Raw genomic sequence first — 21,090 nt, forward strand, 5'->3', positions numbered from 1 at the left:
GGACTCCTTCACGATTACCAACACAGAATTAAACTCAAGGTTAATGCTAAACCATCTGTACGCAAGTTGTGTTCAGTCCCACACCAAATGAGAGCGCCATTGGAAAGAGAGTTGAAAAGATTGTGCACGATGGGGGTCATACAACCTGTAGACATGTCTGAATGGTTGGTGCCCGTTGTAATCTCAGCCAAGGCTAGTGGGGAGGGCATCTGTTTGTGCATGGACTTACAAAGCCTAAACGAGAACATCTGGGTTGAGAGGTACCCACTCCCCAACATAAACGAGATGCTCAGCACCATGGGTCAGGCTGAATTCTTTAGTGTCATTGATTTGTCTATGGCTTACCATCAGGTAGACCTGTACCCTGACTCCAGGCCTCTCACTGCTTTCATTACCCCCCAAGGAGCTTTCATGTTTAAGAGGATGCCGTTTGGGCTGGCATCCGCCGCGGCGATATTCCAGAAGATCATGCACCAGATGCTATAAGATGTAGACAATACTATGTGCTTCCAGGATGATATTCTGGTGTACGGTTGCTCTGTGGAAGACCATGACCGCACCCTTAGACTTGTATTCAGGAAGTTGATGGATACATGTGGAAGTGCAGGGCGGATATACAGGCGTGGAGGCTGAATGTATTGTCGAACAGATGTTATTTTATTGTCAGTAGTCACAGTTTTCTGTTTAGCAAGATTATCACAAGTCTCTTTCTCTGGTTTTGTATTCTCACTCTCAGGGTGGCTGGTCCTAGTGGCAACGGCCATTCCTTCCTCTTCAGGTTGGAGATAGGTGGGATGGGATTCGTATTCGTCCGTGGTGCCACTTCACCCAGAGGCTCGCCAAGAGAAAAGAAAAGGGAGCCTGACAGTTCACTGTGCTACAGGTTCTACCCGTCACCTACACCCAGTAGTGCTCAATCACAATTGACTGTGAGTCGGAAGGATGGTTTAACTAAGTAGGTTATTCAATGAAAGAAACTGTTGGGGTTGTCAGGGATTCAAGTGCAGTTGGTTATAGTGGGTACATGCTAGGTAATTAGGCACGGTATATCGTTTAGCAATATCACAACGGCCGCTCTCTAGCGTCCTCCGGTGGACACCACCACTCCTCCATCCAGTGGTCGTCAGTTTCCTTCGCCTCCTTGTCGCGCTGGTCGTTTTCTCGGCTCCTCGTCCTGGTCTTCATTTGCGGCGTCCGGCTCCACGCTTCGCGTCTTCAGCCCCTCCTTCCAGCCACAGGTCAAAGACGCCTCTTCCTGGTCTCCGTTTTACTGGCGCATCTCGAGCGTTTCCGGGGTCAGCTCCTCCTCCTCGCGATACGGAGCCGCTCTGCAAGGAGAGAGGAAAGGTACGTGTTTTCTTCCTACTCGTGTGTTGCCCGCATAGGTCCGTCCCCTCCGCACGGAGGAGTCTGGTCGCGGTAGTCCCGTGCCTTGCGGTCTCCCGAGGCTCACCTTCTCACAATGCAGGGTTGATGGTGCAGAAGTCTAAGTGTCAAATTAGAGTGACTTCAGTCGACTACCTCGGGCATTCCATTTTTGAGGAAGGTTTTAGACCAAGAAACAACCTGCTGAGAGCTTTTAAGGACGCTCCCTACCCTCAGAATATGGATGAACTTAAGTCTTTCCTCGGTCTTATGGAATACATGGCCAAGTTTGTCAAGGTTTTTGCATCTAAGTGTGATAGTTTACGTGAACTTCTGAAAAGAAACAAAGATTTTGATTGGTATGACTAGCACAAGTGCACTGTAGATGCGCTGAAGGAAGAGATATTGCATTCACCTGCTTTAGGTGGACAAGTGCACTGTAGATGCGCTGAAGGAAGAGATATTGCATTCACCTGCTTTAGGTGCTTTTGACCCCATTAAAAAGACAATCCTTACCACTGATGCGTCAAAAAAGGGGCTAAGTGCCACCCTGTCACAAAAAGATGGGAAGGGAGAAAAAATAATTGTTTGCTTCCAGGTACCTTTCTAAGTCAGTGAGTAATTATTCCGTAATTGAAAAGGAGGCACTAGCATGTTTCTGGGCAATAAAGCAATAAAGCATTTTTCCTGTGGGGGTTGAGTTTTACTGTTCGTACAGAACATAAGCCACTTACTTTCATCTTTATGGTGAAAGGGATGGAAAACTGCACTCCCCTGATAGGAAAATGGATCTTACGACTGGAGAATTTCAATTTTAGAGTTGTTTGTCCCTGGTGAGGAAAATAAAATTGCTGACTACCTGTTGAGAGCCCCTTTGCAAAATGAACAACCTGAAGAAATGTTAGACAGCCCCATCATGGTGGTGGATGAGCCAGCACTGACAGAGGAGGAATGGGGAAAAGGAATGGATGATGACAAAACTTACACAAACTTAAAGTGGTAATGAAAGAAGGATGGCCCAGCAAGTGCAGCGAACTAGAGGATAATCTCAAGGGCTTCTGGGAATCCGAAATGAATTAAGCACAATAGGGAACATAGTATTCTGTCATAATAGGATTGTACCACCTGTAAACCTCAGGAATAGAATAGTGGAACTAGCACACGAGGGGCATTTATGGGCAGCTTTACTAAACAATGGGTGAGGGAGAAATTCTGGTTCCCTAGAATGGATGCTATGGTAGAGCAATTAGTGAAGCACTGTGTTAGCTGTGCCAGGAGCGACAAAACCAAATCTGTAAGGAAAGCACCCTAATCCCCAGTTGAAGTACCCCCTAAGCCTTGGAGCAAGCTGGCCATGGACATCATCGGACCCATGGACAATTTGGGTATCCAGAAAAAGTTCATGTTAGTCTTAGTCGACTACACTTCCCATTGGATCTCATATAAGTTAGTGCATCGCACTAACACTTGTGCCGTTCTTGACTTTCTCAAAGACGTTTTTGCGAAGGAGGGCATACCATCCTTCCTTGTCACAAACAATGGAGTACAGTTTACGTTGCAGCATATGATTGACTTTTTAGCCAACCTGAAAATTTAACATGAGAAGACGGCCCTGTACTGCCCAAAGGATAATGGTCTGGTAGAGAGGGCCAATAGGCTCATCATAGAACACATTCAGCTAGCCTCTACCAATGGTTGGAAATTAGAATCATCCCTGCGTGACTGCTTGCGGGCATATCACACCTCCCCAATCTAGTAACAGGCATTTCCCTCTTTGTGTCCCTCAGGAGAAGAGAACACTGTACTAAACTTAACCCCAGTTAGTTGGAGGGTGGCAAATCCCAATTCAGTGGAAGGTAGCGAAAAAGTCAAACTGCACCAGGCGAAATACAAAGTTTGGTATGACAAAAAGAACGGAGTCAAAGCCCCAGGATGTAGGGTAGGTGATGTGGTGCAGGTGAAGAAGAATGTAAAGAGGCCACACAGTCTAAGCAAGTTCTACCCTCCCTGTCTCATAGCCAAAACATTAAAAAATGTGGACCTTCTTGAAAACGGACAATATTGGAGCTGTGACAAGATCGCAAAATGTAATGTGTTTTCTGTTGGTAAATAAGGGAGGTGTGTTGTAATCTCTTGGTACGCTCCCCCCCTTCCTTTTTTCCTTATCTTGGAATGTTCCGCTGGAGCTTGGTTTAGAATGTTGACAAGCGTCAGTTGTTGAGGAGAGTTGGATGGCCATTAAAGCATACTTGGAACTGCCTCCGTTTCCTGGGCTTGTACTTTTAACAGTTATCCTGTAAGAGAGGTAGGCCTCACAGTAGTGAATAACGGATTTAGAAGTTTTTCAATACCAGGACATGTAAACCTTAAAAGCACATGTCCTACCTTTTAAACACAAGGTGCCCTGTCCTATGGCTGCTTAGGGCCCACCTTAGGAGTGACTGGTATATATTAAATTGTGAGGTTCAGGCCTCGCAAAAGGTTTATTTTGCCACGTCAAAATGGCAGTTTAAAAAAGAACACAGGCTGCAATGGTAGGCCTGAGACATATTTTCAAGGGCTACTTAAGTGGGTGGCACAATAAGTGCTGCAGGCCCACTAGTGGCGTGAAAGCAAAAGACGGAATGCAGAGTAAACATTCACCCTCAGTCAATAAATCTGGGTTAAATCCATCGTTCTTTTGCTCACCATGCCACCCCAGTTCAGACCCAGTCATATGCAAATCTGTGTTGACCCTGAGCCTCATGGGATCAGTCCAGACCGAACTTCCAAGCCAGGTCTTCCCTGGACCGGAAACAAGCATCCTGCAACCAGTTTCGGGGCATCACCCCTAATCAGCCGGGCTAGCTTGAATCTAGTGGCACAGTTAGCCCGTAGTCTACGTCTGGGCATACCTGGCGCACTTAGCGCGAGAAAGCAAAAGACACACATATGATGGACGAATGCAAAGCAAATCAAACATTCACCCCCAGACAATAGATCTGGGTTAAATCCACTAGTAGCATTTAATTTACAGACCCTGGGTACATGCAGTAGCACTTTACAAGCGACTTATAAGTAAATTAAATGTGCCAATTGGGTGTAAACCAGTTTTACCATGTTTACATGGGAGAGCAAAAGCACTTTAGCAGTGATAAAGTTCACAGAGTCCTAATGTCAACAAACACAAAATTCAGAAAAGTGGAGTGGTGAAGAGTAAAGGTTTGGAGATGGCCCTGAAGAGAAGGCCAAGTCCATAAACATAGATCCACATGGTGTCAGGAATATTTCCAAATAGGTTCCTAATCACAACACAAGTAGGAAAAGTACATGCGGAGAGCACCGTCTCTGCCTTAAAGTACTTTTGCTACTTTTGCTGTTCATTAATTTTCCCAAGATTATGCATTTATATGTTGTGTGTAATATGGCATTACCACCGTCAAAGTCTGATAGGACCAGGGCTTGAAAAGTAATCCTGCAATTTGCAGGTGGTATAATTGGTTAGATCTTATTGAGAAGGTGGATCTCGAATGAGGCTGTTTGGGTTAAAAATACTGGATAAAGATATTTAAGAATTCAAGCAATATTTGTAAACTTGTAAGGCTTCCTCCTAAAGATGTTTCTCAAGAAGCAACTCTATCAGAACACTAACAAATAACAATGCCCTATATTGGGTCTCTCTTTGTCATCGTAAACATTGCAGGCAACTGTACATAATGGAAACTTTCAAGAATGGTGGAAACATCCCTCTGTTGCAATATTCTATTGATGTTGCTCCATGTTGTCTTCTATTGTCCAAGAAAAACAGAGTTCACAGCTGCAAAAATGGCAGTGGTTTCATTTTTTACCACAACTATTATTTATTTAAATTATATCAATTATGTTGTTGTTTGTATAGATTTATTTAAATCATCTACACAAACAACAAAAAGTAAAACAATAATACATATTTACCCTAGCCCACTCTTCCTTGATACAGAAACTATAAGTAAAATGTGTTGCTATTGTCCTCTACTTTAAAAGAAATCCATTCTAAAAACACCCCAATGAACTGTATTTTAAATATTGTTATTGATTCCTCGTGCTCTCCAAGCTCATTTATCTTGAAACAAAATTACAAATCTCAGCAGTTGAGCTACCTATGCAGAGCCATTTCAATCTATCATGACTGTTTAGAACCACCATCTTGAAGTATAAGGGGTTTGACCCATCATGTATGTCCATTCACATGCGTAAGCAGTAAAACACTATATGGGGTAGATCTAACTTCATAGTTTTGCCAGAGTCGCACCTGTTTGTTATCTGCCAAATAGCACTCAGATTATAAGCCTCCACCTTATCACATTTACTTGGCTATCATCTTAGTTTCATTTTTTTTCTTCTTTTTTTAAAATATCTTTATTTGATTTTATACCAAAAAAGACAAGACGATACAACACATAATACAACACCCCCCCCCCCCCCTCCGGTCGGGCAGGTCATAAAAGAAAAAATAAGCAATAGAGCATATATATAATAAAAGTAAAAAGTAAACTAATGAATTAGCAGATAATCATTCAAAGACAGATGAACATAAGGTTACAGAGATACAGGTGACAGTTAAATCATTACAACCAAATTACTACTATATATGTCACTGAGATTGAGACCATTCTATTAAGGGTGACCAGATGTTTAATCCTTTTATCCGACGCTTCCTGCCTTTAGTTTTATATATTGCCATTTCTAAGTTAAAGATTGCTAACAGTCTTGAAAACCACTGTTGATATGATGGGGCCATGGGATCTAGCCAGGCTGAGGCTATCCAAATTCTTAATACGGCCATCGAAATAAAAATCAATTCATGACTGGCATTCTGGTTGGTAAGATTTGTTAAACCCAGAACAACTGTTTCATCAGGTAGGGTAACCACTATTTTGAGAATCAGTGAGAGGAAATGTTCAATTCTTGACTTAAGAGGAGTTAAACAGGGACAGGAAGAAAAAATATGTACACAGTCCGCATTTTGTAAATTACATCGAAAGCAGCATGTACCTCTCCCACTACCCCATTTGGAGATTCTGTCCGGAGTGTAATACATAAAGAAGCATATTTTATAAAATTGGGTTTGTAGTTTGGTTGACATAAGGACCGTTTGCGATAGCCCATATGCATAATCAAATTCTTCTGTGGAAATAGTGATTTTACTTTGCCATTTCTGAGTGATTTTCTGTATATCGTCCGTAAAATACATCAATAATAAAGGATATAACCCCCAAATCCTGAATTTTTCCTGAGAGTGGCTTAGAATGTCGGCTATGGCATTTTTATTCAAGGTGCCCTCTCCCCTTGTACGTCATGACAGAAAATCTCTTATTTGGAGATACTTGAAGAAGTCGCTCCATTCCAAATGATACTTATCTTTCAAGGATTCAAATGAATATAGCCCCTCTGAGGAAAAAAAAATCCTATATGAGTGATTCCGGCTGTATTCCACCTGTTGATGCAGGTATCTTTAAATATTTCTGGTAGGGAGGGATTATTTTGAATAGGTGTGTAAAAAGATAAACGTCCCAGACCTACCATTTTCCTCACAAATTTCCAAACCTTGAATGCTCCTATGAGTGTTTTTAATCTCACTTGTTTGTGGTAGCTATCGAAGAGATATCGCCAAAGATAGCCAGTGCTTTTATCGCCCAGTATTATTTGGTGGATTGAAGGGGCGTCATTATCCACCGCTGTCCTAGTCCCATCAAGATGAAAGAGCTCATGATTATGTAGCAAAACTGTTGCCCAGTAATATGCCTTAAGATTTGGAAGGGCTAATCCTCCTCTTTCTTTGGGGAGCGTCAGCAGTTTGTAGGCGCGGCGGGGCTGTGTGTACGACCAGATAAAGTTTGTGAAGATACGCTCCATTGTTTTAAACCATTGGTCTGAAATTTCCAGATTAATGGCTCTAAATATGTACAGGAGTTTTGGAAAATAGACCACTTTTAATGCGTTCACCCGTCCGATCAAAGAGAAATGTAAATTATTGATACGGCGGAGATCTTTTTGCATTTTATTTAGTGAGGGTTTCAAATTCAGGTCGACGAGGTTTCCTAATTCCGATGTAATAGTGACCCCTAGATAAGTAGTCGATTCTGTTATGCGTGGATCTGCCATATCACATTTGTTATTGATAATTATTTGTGTTTTCCCTTGGTTCAGAGCATACCCTGCAACTTTCCCAAATCTTTCAGCCTCTAACTCAATGATAGGCATAGCCAAGTTTGGGTTAGCAGTGACAATGGAGATATCATCGGCATATGCAAGGGTCTTTGTTAAATATCCATGTGTCGATATAGGGGTTATATTTCTATTACATTCCAATCTCCGAATAAATGGATCGATGTATATAGCGAACAGCAGCGGGGAACACGGACATCCCTGCCTAGTTCCTCTCGAAATTATTATTTCTTTAGAGAGGCAGCCATTAACCATCACCATAGCCCGAGGACTGATGTAGAGTTTCTGAATTGCCTGTATAAAAACCTGCTTGAGTCCCACCCGGGACATAGCCTGCCAGAGGAATGACCAGGAGACCCTGTCAAAGGCCTTCTCGGCGTAGAGTAGTATTAACGCCATCGGGTCTCCTGTCACCTGGGTACTGTCAAATAAGCTGATTACCCACCGTGTGTGATTGGTGGTGTCTCTCCCGGGGATAAAGCCATGTTGAAATTTAGATATAACTTTATGAATAATTAATGAGATACGATTAGCCAGCAGTTTAGAGTATATTTTGGAGTCTGCGTTTATTAAAGTAATGGGGCGATAAGAGCCCAACTGGACCGGGGGTTTATTTTTCTGGTGGAATATGACAATTTTTGCCCTTGACCAAGAGTTGGGGGGTTGCCCTCCTCTGAATAAGTGTAGGCATAGGTTTAACAATATTTCTTGAAGCTGATCCAGGAATACTATATAAAATTCTAATGGAATAGCATCTAGTCCAGTTGCCTTTCCACGGGAGAGATCCTTCACTGTTTTTACTATTTCCTCTATGTCGGGGGCCTTCTCCAAGCTTTCCTGATCTTCTGTGTTAAATTTATTACAAGTATCTGTTTCTAAATGTTCTGTAATCTTCTCTTGATCTATTTATCCCTCTTCTGTATATAGAGCGCTATAAAAGCGCCAGAATGCTTCTCTAATCTTCCCTGAGTCGGATACCCTGCCTTCTATAGGGTCCTGGATTTCCTTTATAACATTCTGTGAGATCTGCTGTCTCATCCGGATGGCTAACTGCTGACCAACTGATTCACTAACCTCATATATTTTTTCGCGGTGGGCAGTAGCTTTTTTAACTGCTTTGATGGTATATACATTTGTAATTGCTGCTTTGGCTATTGCAACCTGAAGTTGAGCATTAGTTATCTCTTCTGTGGTAAAAGACCCTCTTGTTACCCTTATAAGATCTTCCTCCACCCCCTTTAAAGTTTCTTGTTACAATCTTAATGATTCTCTTGCACGCTTGTTAGTCCTAAGTGAATATTGTATAGTTTCTCCCCTAATTCCTGCTTTTAGGGCATCCCAAACGAAATCTACCGTTGTGCTCCCGGTATTCACCGCTAAGAAGTTAGAGATCCAGCTTCTCATGTGGTTGCAATACTCATTCTCAAGGAGCAGAGATCTCTCAAATGTCCAGACTTGTTGTGTCTTGGTCAATGATGTTGTCTCCACTGTAAATAGCAAAGGATTATGATCTGACATGATACGGGGTAGCTTTTCTAATTTGGATGAGGATTTCACTGAATTAGAAATTAAAAAGTAATCCAGCCTGGCATGTGTATGATGCTGATTTGAATAAAATGTGTAACCTGGATCATTGAGGTTACTATTCGAGGTCTGCCACCCATCCACTAACCCGTGAGTGATACATAATTGCTTAATAGCCCTAAAGACCTTAGTTTTTCGGCCGCGATAATGCCAGTCGTCTTTCATTGACCAGTCATGTGGAAGATTTATATTAAAACATCCACAGATTTTAATAGGTAGCGGCCAATTAGTGAGTTCATTAGAGACATGATTGATTGCCGAGGGGTCATCGCTATTGTTACCATAAATTGAGCAGATGGTCATTGGCGAAGATTGCCCTGCCTGAACTTCTGTAATCACCCACCTGCCTAGTTTATCCGATTTTGTTCTTATAAAATTATTCCCTACACCTTTGGCTAGAAGTGCTACCCCTCTAGCCCAAATACCCTGTGTAGTTGTGCCGATCACATTGTACCCTAGTGATCTTAACATATGTGATTGTGACCCTTCAATGTGGGTTTCCTGCATGCATACAATGTTGGCACCGATGGTCTGTAAGCCCACTGCCACCATTTCTCTTCTTGATATCATTTAAACCACAAATGTTTAATGACAATATTTTTAACATCCCCATCTATCTATCCATTTTTGTGTCGATAATGTGAAGTTTTTCCTTTCAATTCCCTAAAGAGTTTACCAAACAGCTGCCCGACCTGCTCTACCTCCCCCCCTCTTACCCCCCCCACCCGCCACCACCTTTGAAGGTTACCTGGCCCTGTCGGGACCAGGGGTGTGACATCGTGTAAGCGGGCCCTGCGTGCTGGGCTAGTTTATTAATGTATATTATATACTTATCTAATCCCAATTGAACCAAAACCTAGATAATATGATAACGTTTCACACTTAATTTTATAAACTAGATTTGTTTTCCAGCCTGCTCATCCATTCTACTAGTTCTCAACGCTTCCCCAAACTATGCTTCCTGATTAATACAAATTGGAATAGGTAATTCAGCTTATCTATTCCTTCTACAGGTCCTTGTATATGGTTTACATTATTTCCCTGAGTTTCTTGACCCAGTCCCTGAGATTTCTCGTAAATAGTCCTCCGCCTGCACTTCGCTATTAAAGCTTCTTGTTGAGCCCTTGAATATAATTTTCAGGCGTGCCGGATTTTGCAAAAATACTTTTGCTCCAATTTTTTCGAAGGGTCCAAATAGCTGGCGCATTTTCCATCTTCGCTCCACAGTAGAGTGAGCGAAATCCGGTCTCGCAAAAAATTTGAATCCCTTATATTCTCTTTGAGTGGTAGGTTCTTGCAAGGTCATAAATTGCTTCACGGAGAAGGAAATTGCCAAAGTAGACCAGCATTGCCCTGGGATATTGATGTTGCTTGTTAGAATGTTTTGATGGCATTAGGGGAAAGCGATGGACCCGCTGTATCTCCCTTTCCATATCCCAGGCTTCCAACTCCGGAAATAATGTTTTTCAAGAATGTTAATCATTGCCCCTCTAGCGTCATCTCCCTCAAAGTTTTCTGGAATTCCAAGAAACCTTAAGTTGTTCCTTCTAGTTCTGTTTTCATGATCTTCCACTTTGGCCATGAGATCCTTTATTATTCCATCTTGTTATTTTTTGTTTTTTTGGAGCTTCACGACATCAGTTTCGAGATTCTCGGTGCGAGTTTCCACCATGACCATTCTCTCAGACATCTCAGAGCAAATGCTGCCCACTTTTTACACTGCACCTTGTAGTTTTTCAATGGCCATGCGATTCTTTAGGCTATCTTTCTTCACATCCTCGTGGAAATTCTTTATTGAACTTAGCACCTCGCTCAATGAGGGCTCAGTTGTTTTTGACGTGATGTTTGTCCCGGTGATTTAATCATTGGACTTTTTCGGGTAGAATTAGGTCTACTTTTGGCATAGTCCGTGTTGTTACCGGGGTCTGTGGTCTCTTCGTTCATCAACTTTTTTTCTCTTTTGTGTTTCATCCTTCCCCCCCCCCCCCGCTCCTTTTTTTCCTGTCGTTAGTTTCGCTGGGTAATCTTGAGTCATTGGAGCCATTGGAGCCATTGGAGCCAGAGATCTCCAGAGGTACAGAGCCCTTTTGCACACCAAGACTTGATTCGCTTGAATCGCTTAGTTCACTTGAGTCACTTGAAACAGACATCCCTGTTTCGTATAGTCATCTTAGTTTCAACCACGGGTGTCAAGTCATTATCAAGAATAAGTTGAAACACCACCATGTTCATCGATGTATTATAGACTGTCCGGCACCTTCTCCTCATGGGCTTCTAAATCCTTTCAGAATGCATACTTTCTGCCTGCACCATTGGTTTGGAGCTTTTGCATGTTTTGCATCTCACCTCCAAGAAAGATTGGGCCAAAAGGCTGGTTAAGGGTTCATTGCCCTCTCCATTTAATTTCCCGGCACAAGAACCTTGTTCACTAGCTCCGAGTACTGAAAAGGTTTGTTTGTTTTTTAGTTTCTTTATTGGTATTTTTCAGTTAGTATCACACAGTTTCAGAATTGAATATCAAACATTAAGTCAAATTAATGTGTATCATCTCAATAAAAAAACAAAAACACAGTAATATAACATATGTCCAGCTTCTGGTTTTACAGAGTGTCTACCCTATCATATAACCCGACTGCAAAAAAAGGCAATAAAGTTCTGTGCGCCTGGATGACGGAAGGTTGGGTATCCCCAATCATGACACAAGTTCTTTATAACAAAACCCACACTCGGGAGGGAGCAATCCAGCACACAATCCGGGCTCCCCATCCTCGTGCGGCCTATAGCCAGGTTATCGCCTCTTCAAGTTTTGATGTTCCCATTATCTAGCTAGAAGATTTTTTTTTTCCTCCAAATATAATCACCTTTATTTTCTGTACATTAATGGTCTGATTGTTTACCATAACATACTCCCTAGCAGCATTAAAATGAATTTTCTAAGCCCTTTTGAGTTCTATCGAGCCAAATACATGATATGGATTGAGAATTTTCAGTGACCCCAGGTTTGGGGGGTACATACCTGCAATATCTATAGATGTTTTGCTACTAATCAATTAAAATACTGTCAGATGTGGCAACAAATCATACTAACTGGGCCTTGACCCTTCTTGTCCTCCTCCTTCCTTTCCCATTACTTTCTCTTACTTGCCTACAAGATACTGCTGAAACAGTGCAATCTGGTCATACTGGTATGCCGTACACGCTACACCAAATGACCAGGTCACTTCGCATATTGTCCTTTGATTGTAATACCAAGCATTGAAGTTGAAGGGGTGTCGTTTTGCTATCTAATATAACTCTTCATTATTCTTTACATAGGTGACTGTTTTAAAATTTTAAGGTGAATCCAGCCTCACATTACAGGTTTTAATAACCTTTAGCGTTGGCTCAATCACTGATCATGTATCTCGTACCATTCTTTTTCTGTCTCTTTGCATGAAAACTTAACAAAAATGATTTGACATTTTTAAAAGTGCTTTTTAAGTCCCCTGCAGTTTCAACCCTTACTGCTTCTGAGTTATCTGAAGCATGTATTCTGACCTAGGTATCAGTACACTGACACATCATTGGGTCACTGTTCATGTCTTGCAACCTTAGCATTTACCACAGGAGCGCTCTTTCTACTATGTCAAAATCAGATGTAAAGTCCACAAGCATTTGAAATAAGTGGTTGTCACAAAATAAGTGGTTGTCACATTTGTTGTATATTTTTACTCTAGTCAAGAAGAAGGTGTAAAGTAACTATCTGTTGTAGACATTGATGGCCTGAATCCCACTTGGTTGGGCGGGAGGTCCTCTTTGCTAATAATCCTGACTCAGTTCTGGGAAGGATCACCTATGCCAAAATCTATCTACCTGACTTGAGCAAAGTTACCAGGCTCTAGTTTGCCCCGATCCTCCCCGGTCCCTTCTTGTGAATGGAATAAATTACTCCCTCTTCATGGCTTAGTAATACTGGGGACCTGAATGTTGCGAAGAGTAATGCCACCAGAATATCACCTGTCCAGTTCTCTAGAATAAAGCTCATTGGGCACCCAATATTAGCCAAGAGCCTTCCCACTTTCAGATTCTTTAGAAGTTTAATAACGTTACTCTTCTGATGGTAATCCTAGCTACATCAGTACTATGTACTGTATCCGGAAATGTAATCTCTGACATACAGACCAGACAAACATTTTATGCAATTCTATCTCTATCTTACTTGTATAGTCCTCTACCTTCTTGCCAAACCCTTTGTCATGTAGTTGCCTCATCTTTTGTTGTTTTCACCCATTACAAGTGTATCTCCTCCTTCCTCAGCCTCTGTATTATCTATCTCTTATTACAAGTGGCTTTTCATATACAACTTTTGCATTTTTTATGCACACATTTTCGCACTGGGTCCACCAAGCCAACATGCTTGGGCAATTCTTTTCTGTAACTTTTTTGCGTTTTTGTTCCATTAAACTGCTTTATGTTTTGCTTTTTGCAATGACAGTGAACCTTTTCAGTTTCAAATGTTCTTGTATGTACTTTGCTATTTGCAATCCTCGAGGTTATGTTAAGTTGGGGTTCATTATGTTTTACCTTGCATTCATAATCCCTATGTTCAGTTCATAAGCGTTTTCACGTTAGAAAGTAGCGAGCGTTATGAAATATCGGTTGATATTTGTTCGTCAGCCTGTTACTCATTTGGTGAATGGTGCCTGGTCTCTCTAGAGTATTTTTTTAATGTCATTTTATTTTGGTCAGGAAACGTATTCTTGAGAGAAGATTTTTTTAAAAAGTTAAATTACACATTTTATTTTGTAAACAACTTGTGTCAGGAGAAGTGATTGTCAAAGGTGAGAATAATAAGATTGTTACATCGTCTTCTGCAATTATTATAGCCTAACCCCACTTCACACTAAAGTACAAGTGTGTTATGACAAGCCCTCTGCTGATGCATCCACTCCCAAACTTGAATTTCGGGACTTGCCAGTTTAAGAAATATTTGCTTTCATTTAACACAGGTTTAAAAATATTATAGCCACAACAAAAGTCATATTTTAGACATCTATATTAGCATAAAAATACAATAACCAGCAGATACCTAAAAAATCATTTATATACAAGGTATATATGTGATCCTTGTTATGTTGCTGATTGCTTTACCACTCTTTTGAAATGTATTTCAGCTGGAGACCTCAATCTTATAGACAATGATTTTGATTTTGGAACAAAAACAAAACACACTTGGTCGCCAGGCGCCTTGATGTATTATGGCAGAGCCGAGCTCCCATCCTCTGATCACAGGTAAGCCTAGACTTTGTTCTTTGCTATCCTGTTTTTAAGCTTTAATGGATTTCAACAAGGTGTGTATGGGTCTTACAAAACATCAGGTATTTAAGAATGACTTATCAACAATGTTTTGTTGTTCATTAAAAGCGTTTTTGCAACTGCAGAACTGTCATAGCAGTATTCTTCTAGTAAGTCCTTTAAGACCAGATGAAATGATCTCTAGATATTCTGTTTTTTTGTAAATAGTCTTATTGTGTCATTAGTTGAGTATCAAATTTGAAGACTACAATGAGACAAAAGGTTGACTAATTGGAGAATTTCATATTTGTTCGATATATTCTCATGTTTTTTTACTATGCATTTGTACTACTCGCATGTGGATTGCAGGAAATTTCACAGGATATTCATTAAATAAGAACCTAATTAGTGGCACTCCTGTTTTCTCAAAGTTTTTTTGAAATTCTTGTTATGGCCCCAATTTTTTACTGCTTCAAATGCATCAAATCTGTCTCAGTGACATGTACCTTGACCGCTTCGATTTTATTTATTTTTTAAATTTGGTTTTATTGTTGCATCATCAAGCAGGAGAACAGAGTAAATCATCTGCTGGCGTGGCATCAACATTCAGCCGCGGCCAGCCATTCGCACAACTTTTTTGTACATAAACCTAAGTAATTAGTCGGAGCTCGTTGGGGGGGGGGGGTGGACGTAGGCGGGTCATCAGTGCGCAAGGACTGCCGGAAGCTATGGAGGAGCATGGCCCATTCCATAGAAATGGGTTGTTTACGTGCGCCCCTGGCCTCCTCTTCCCGGAGGGCATCTTCCTCGGCCGCCGCCCATTTACAGACTGCTCCTGTCCATGCCGCTATGGGGGGACCCTCCGGAGATCGCCAGTGCATAGCTATACATCTTTTCGCCAGTAGCAGCGCTAAGGATACAAAGCGCCTGTGTGCCGGGACCCGTTTAGAGATGTGAAAAATGCCTAGCGCGCTGGATTCCCAGGAGGCCAGGGTTGTGAGGCCTGTGAGATCTGTCAGCGTGTCGTGTACCGTCCGCCACAGGGAGTGGAGGCCGGGGCAGCTCCAAAACATGTGGCGGAAGTCTGCACCGGGGGAATGACATCTGGGGCATAGGAATTGTGTTGTGGGATAAAACCTTTGCAGTCGCGCCGGCGTGAGGTATGCCCTGTGTAGTATGTAGTATTGGATGTTTTTGAAATGGGCGTTCCTAGAGACTCGTTTCGGGGCCTCAAGCGCCTTGGTCCATTCCGAATCATGTAATGCGCGTCCGATGTCCTCCTCCCACGTGGCCCGTAGGGTCGCCAGGGGGGCGTACGAGAGTTCTCGGATCGATTTATAGAGCCAGGTGATTAGGTGGCGTCCCATTCCCATACGCAAGACAGTGTGTATAACTGGATGCGTGCCAGGTTCGCCGGCCTGGAGATTATGGTAAGGACGGAAACCCTCAAGCAACTGTCGGTATTTGAGGAATTGACCCGGGGGGAGTGCGAACTCAGCGACCAGCCGGTCGAACGACTTCAGCTGACCCTCCTCAAAGAGCGACTCCATGTCCGTGATGCCGCAGTGAGTCCATTCGGCAAGCATAGGAGCCGAGAAATAGAATTCCCGTCTTGGGCAGCCAACCAGCGCAGTAACAGGGAATACGGAGTCCTCCCGGGGCTGACCGCTTCGATACCCATCTTTCACAGAATGCCAAGTCACTTTTTATTCACATTGGACATCACCCTCATGGTACAGATTGCTTAAACAACTAACACTGCCTTGTACAGGCTCTCTTCCAAAAAAAAGTGAAATGGTTTCCTCCAGAAAGTGACTTGCTGTTCAAGAAGTCATGCTATCACATCTAGATGGTTGTAAAGTCCTGTTCCATAGCTTCCCAGACTCCACATTAGCCCCTATGAAGGAACTCCATCATTGAGCAGCAATTCTGTTCCAGGGCCTGATGAAATATGATTACATCACCCATGTCCTGGTGGAATTCCATTGACTCTGCCTGCTGATCCACTATATCTTCAAAACTAACTCCATCATTTACAAAGCCACCACGATTAGCACCCCACTTACCTTGCAGACATCCTCACCATCTCTGGTGGCTCTCGGCATAATAGCAGCCAGAAGACCATCAGCCTAGAGACTAAAACGTGTAAAAATTAAAAACGAGGCTGTAGGTCTTTTCCATCTTTGCATTCATCCATTCAAGAGGACCTCCGCAAAGGTTCTTCATTTCAGGAAAGAGTTGAAGATGCACCTCTTTAAAGAAGACTACATCACGATGCAGTAATAATACACTTCTGCTGCCTGAATCCATCTGCCTCTCCTATCACTCATTGACTTTATGCTTGTCGTTGACCCTGTACAGGACTCTGGTGCCTTTAGGCTAGGTTTACACTGCACAAATAACACATACTTACATACATACATACATACATACATACATAAATACAACAGGGTGGGATTGACTGGTCTCTGGAGCCCTTTTCCTCAGTTTGCTCCTGCATGCCCTCTCCTTTTGTCTCTCCATGCACTGTTTGTTACTGAATAGTACTCTTCCATTTTTCACAAATGCAGTTATGTCCCTTTCAATAAAATGTCATCCTCTCATTCCTCTTAAGCAAAATACGTTCATTTTTGTTCCACAATCCCGTTAGCCAAATGTGCTGCAACGTAATCCTTTAATTTTTTCTATTCTCTATGCTTGGTAAAATTGTGCTATGTGTAAGGAAATTCCTCTTTGTGCGTGGTCATCCCGAGTTTTTGACTGATGCTGCTGGCTTATTCGACTCTGGGTGCACTGAGGCCTGCTAACTAGTACTTCAGTGTCCGTGCCCTGACCCTCTAAATGTGTATGTTGAATTGGCTGTATCCAATTGGAAATGTCTAACTCAACTGTAAGTCCTTAGTACATGGTACCCAGGGCACGTAAGTTAGAGGGGTACCTCGGGAATTGCAGCACTAGTTGTGCCACCCTAGAGGTCCCCCAAGTAAAACAAGTCTCCTGGTCGCCACTGCAGACTGGTAGAGCAGTAGTGTACTGATGGCTCGACTTTACCATTGAAAGCAGTGAAAAGACTCTTTTTCTCCAGTGCAGCTGTGTAAGTCACACCTTTGACAGGCCTACCGAGTCCTAAGGCAGGGTGCAATATATGAGTAACACTGGGTGGAGGGCTGCCCGATTGTTTAGTCGGACAGGCTGTCACGGGGAGCAGAGATGTGAAACCAGTTGCAAAACCGTAATTCCCAGGGGCATGTAACCCTGAGGCAGCCACACCCAATGGGTGATCTATTGAGGGCCACACAACGAAAGAGGGGTCTCACCATTTTGAGAGTGGGCAGAATGGTGCATCCTGGGATGGCCAAGCGCCACACTCCACAGGAAGTGTAGACCAGGAAGGAAGGAACTGGGTAGCCCATTGGCTACAAACCGCATACTACCCCAGGGACATTTTCCAACTATATAGTGGGCACCCCTGGAACCCCTACCTCAAATGTTAACTGACCTGGAATGAAGACCGAAGAAGGATTGCCCTGCTGCACAGAGGGACCAGCACCTGGACAGCTGAAGGCTGCACTTGGTGGCTAGAGAAGAGAGGGACTGTGCCTGTGTGTCCTGCTCAAGGAGTAGTTCTTTCCAGAGCCCAGCAAAGCCTAGAGACTCTAAGAGCCAGCTGACTGGCCTCCTGTTCGTAACAAAGGCACACAGGAGCAGAGGAAGCCTACTAGGGCACATTGGTAGCCCAGAGTCTTCAAGCCTTTATCACCGCCACTGTGCAGTGCCTGGGACCAAGACCCAGTGCACACAGTCACTGAACACTGGAGTGCTGTATGAGAGGAGAGGTGCTGGGACTCTGAGGATGAGCCATTGACTCAGGAAGGATTGGCCTGTGACCACAACACAGGGCGACTGGATTTCTGCCTGCCTGGAGAGGGCTTTGTGGGATGTCGACCCTGTGACCAGGACTACCTCACCCAGCTCGGGGACAGAGCAAGCAAGACCCCAGTCAACCACATTACATCCCTAGCGTCCTTGGAGCATCTTCAGCATCCTTCATCTCTTGCATCAGGACCACACCATAGGAATCCATTTCAACATGGATAAAGTGTCTGGACCAGCTTGAAGGCTGCTGCTTCTGTGGAGGTCACTGTTTCTCAGGACCTTGCTGGTCCCCCTGACTAGCACCCTGTCAGAGATGGTCACCCCAAGTCTGCTCTACCGCATTGACACTTGTCAAAGTTTTTTCAAAAAACATTATTAAGTGTCAAATTCTTTGAATTTGCTAATGTTTGCTCGTGGTTTAGTGAAATGCTTTGACTTATTATGTCTTGTAAATTATATATCTCCAGAACCCTTCAGTGGATCTTTTTAGTTTTGGTGTCTAACCTCTTATAAATACACAGTCTGGTTTTTTTAATTGGTGTCGAATTACTTGAGTGTCATGGCGATTTGCTCTTCAATTGATTAGGCACTGTTTAAATGTTTTACACTTGTTCCCTTGTGTACGCCTTGCTGCTCAGAGCCACAGGTACCCATGGTTGAGCTGAAGTTTTAACAAACAAAACCTAAGGGTTCTAAAGGGGTTGGTAAGTGCAGTACACCCCTTTTATTCCTGTCTCCCCCACTGCATTTCGGGCTAGGCAACACCCTTCTTCAATGGCTAACATTTCATAGTTCATCAATGCATCTGTAGAGGTTTGTGTATGTTAAGTCTTCTATGTTAGGTTCTTGTTATTTTTGCCCACTATGCATACCATCATATGTTTATTCTTCTGCTGTGATTCTGGACACCTGTATTGTGCCTCACTTCTGTTCCTAACACCATTGTTACACAAGGTCATGGCGATGACTGCAAAATCTACTGTCGGATCACTGCCCATAGTGGTAGCAACATTTTTGTGACTCTGGCACAAAATATGTATTAATGCCAGGAGTGTAGATGAGTTCACCGTGACCTATCATCGTGTTGTAGGACTTCATTTCTGTTGGTAGTGTTTTGATGGAGAGTTTAGGTTCTCATGTAGTGACAATTTGACTAAATCCATCATCATAAGTTACATCATTAAGGAGTTTGAAAGGGGTGGCATCATTATTTCCCCACAAGAATTCTGTGTAGGTCTATTCACACCTTTATTCAAGAGAACAATGGAGCAGTTATGTTTAGAATTCAAGACTTGATTCTAAATTGTAGTTGCTGTAAATTGTTTATTTAAAATTGGTATCTGATTCGAGAATAATTTCATTTTCAAATTCAGACCTGTTTTAGCTTTTGTGGAGGTGGAAATCCAAGAAGTTGATGTCACTGCCCAGGAGAGAGTTCTTCAGGCGATTTCCTCCACACAGGGGCCTCTGGATGCCACCGTAGTGGTGCAGCTACTTTCCCCAACGGCTGAAGAGAAGAATGAATTTCCAGAAGATCTGAGCTCTGAGTTGATAGACGCCTTTCAGAATTATGGAGTCATTATTCTGGTCAGGTAAAGGGGAAGTGTATGAACAGTGAATGCATGCATACTCAAGTTTCTATTCAAGATGCATCACTCTGAGATATGTCAAAAATGGCAAAATGTGCTCACAAATTAGTGATCTGCTATTATACTCTTTTGTAACTTTATCTATGTTAGTCGGAGATCACAGTATTATGTATATGAACTTCTTACCAGCACAGTGCTTTGATTATAACGCAATCATGTTTGATGGTATTCATGAGTTCATAGTAATGATTTGCATATCACTTCCACTGCACGGTTAGTTCAGTTCTTAATTGGTAAATAAAGAAATAAATAGAGGTGGATGCCCAAAGTTAGCCTGCTGCCAACACTGCAGAATATCAGTTTGCCGTATATAAAAGATACCATGTCTATTCTTTGTTCCACCACTCTACCCTCCTTTTATCTCACTAATGTAGTTTATTTTTCATTCCTGCCTCCACCCTTTGTCACTGCTTCTAATCCTTCGATTCCTCCTTCATTCTCCCTGTTTTGCTTTATTCCCTTTTTCTGGGCTAAAGTCTAATGATGGAAAATAAGTCCTGGCACCCAAATGAGTGTAGGAGCACACCACCTGTAACCTCCCGCACAATTTTAACCTTTCTTTAGGGTTAGTCTTTACCACTAATTATTGAAATCGGATTTGATATGCTTTCTTTCTGAAACTTTTCATAAACATTTATTTAATGTTCTCCCGACTAAGGTTCAGTGGTGGTCAGATGCTGGTAACATTCGCCGACAGCAGGACAGCACTTAATATTCTCGATTTGGATGGCATGAAGGTACTATTTAGTTTTGTTTACATTTTAACCGTTAATCTATACTGTAATATTACCACTGATTATACAAGACCTCTCTTTCTTAACGTTTCTTGTCTTGTTGAGGAAGAAAATGAGAGTAGCATTTTAAAATCTGTTGATGGGTTAGGAACAAATAATTATATAATCCGTTGTCCTATGTCTGTTACAAAGAAAATAAGGATGTCCATCTGGGGAGGTGTGGGTTTGTGTAACATGATCTGATAAGATGCATTAGGTCTACAAGTTAAATTTGATTATTAAACTAACATTTTATTTCACTTGTAAAAATACATCTAGTTAAAGAAAATACGGTAATTTTATTTGAAAAATGATGATAATTTGTACACTGAAGACATTCAATTTCCTCTTTGCATTCAAGTATTTGATTGAACGTATCACAG

The 21,090-nt window shown here is 42.3% G+C and overlaps 1 protein-coding gene across 1 annotated transcript in view; it reads left to right on the forward strand.

The window, feature by feature from the left end:
- SYNJ2 (synaptojanin 2) overlaps positions 1–21,090 on the forward strand; it is a 724,073-nt gene that overhangs the window by 591,504 nt on the left and 111,479 nt on the right. The window contains exons 18-20 of the mRNA XM_078649121.1: positions 14,289–14,406; positions 19,659–19,877; positions 20,593–20,671. Coding sequence (XP_078505247.1) covers positions 14,289–14,406; positions 19,659–19,877; positions 20,593–20,671 — 416 coding nt within the window. The remainder of the gene's footprint in view (positions 1–14,288; positions 14,407–19,658; positions 19,878–20,592; positions 20,672–21,090) is intronic.

The sequence above is a fragment of the Lissotriton helveticus genome, chromosome 6 (genome assembly GCF_964261635.1).
Source record: "Lissotriton helveticus chromosome 6, aLisHel1.1, whole genome shotgun sequence".
Lineage (NCBI taxonomy): Eukaryota > Metazoa > Chordata > Amphibia > Caudata > Salamandridae > Lissotriton > Lissotriton helveticus.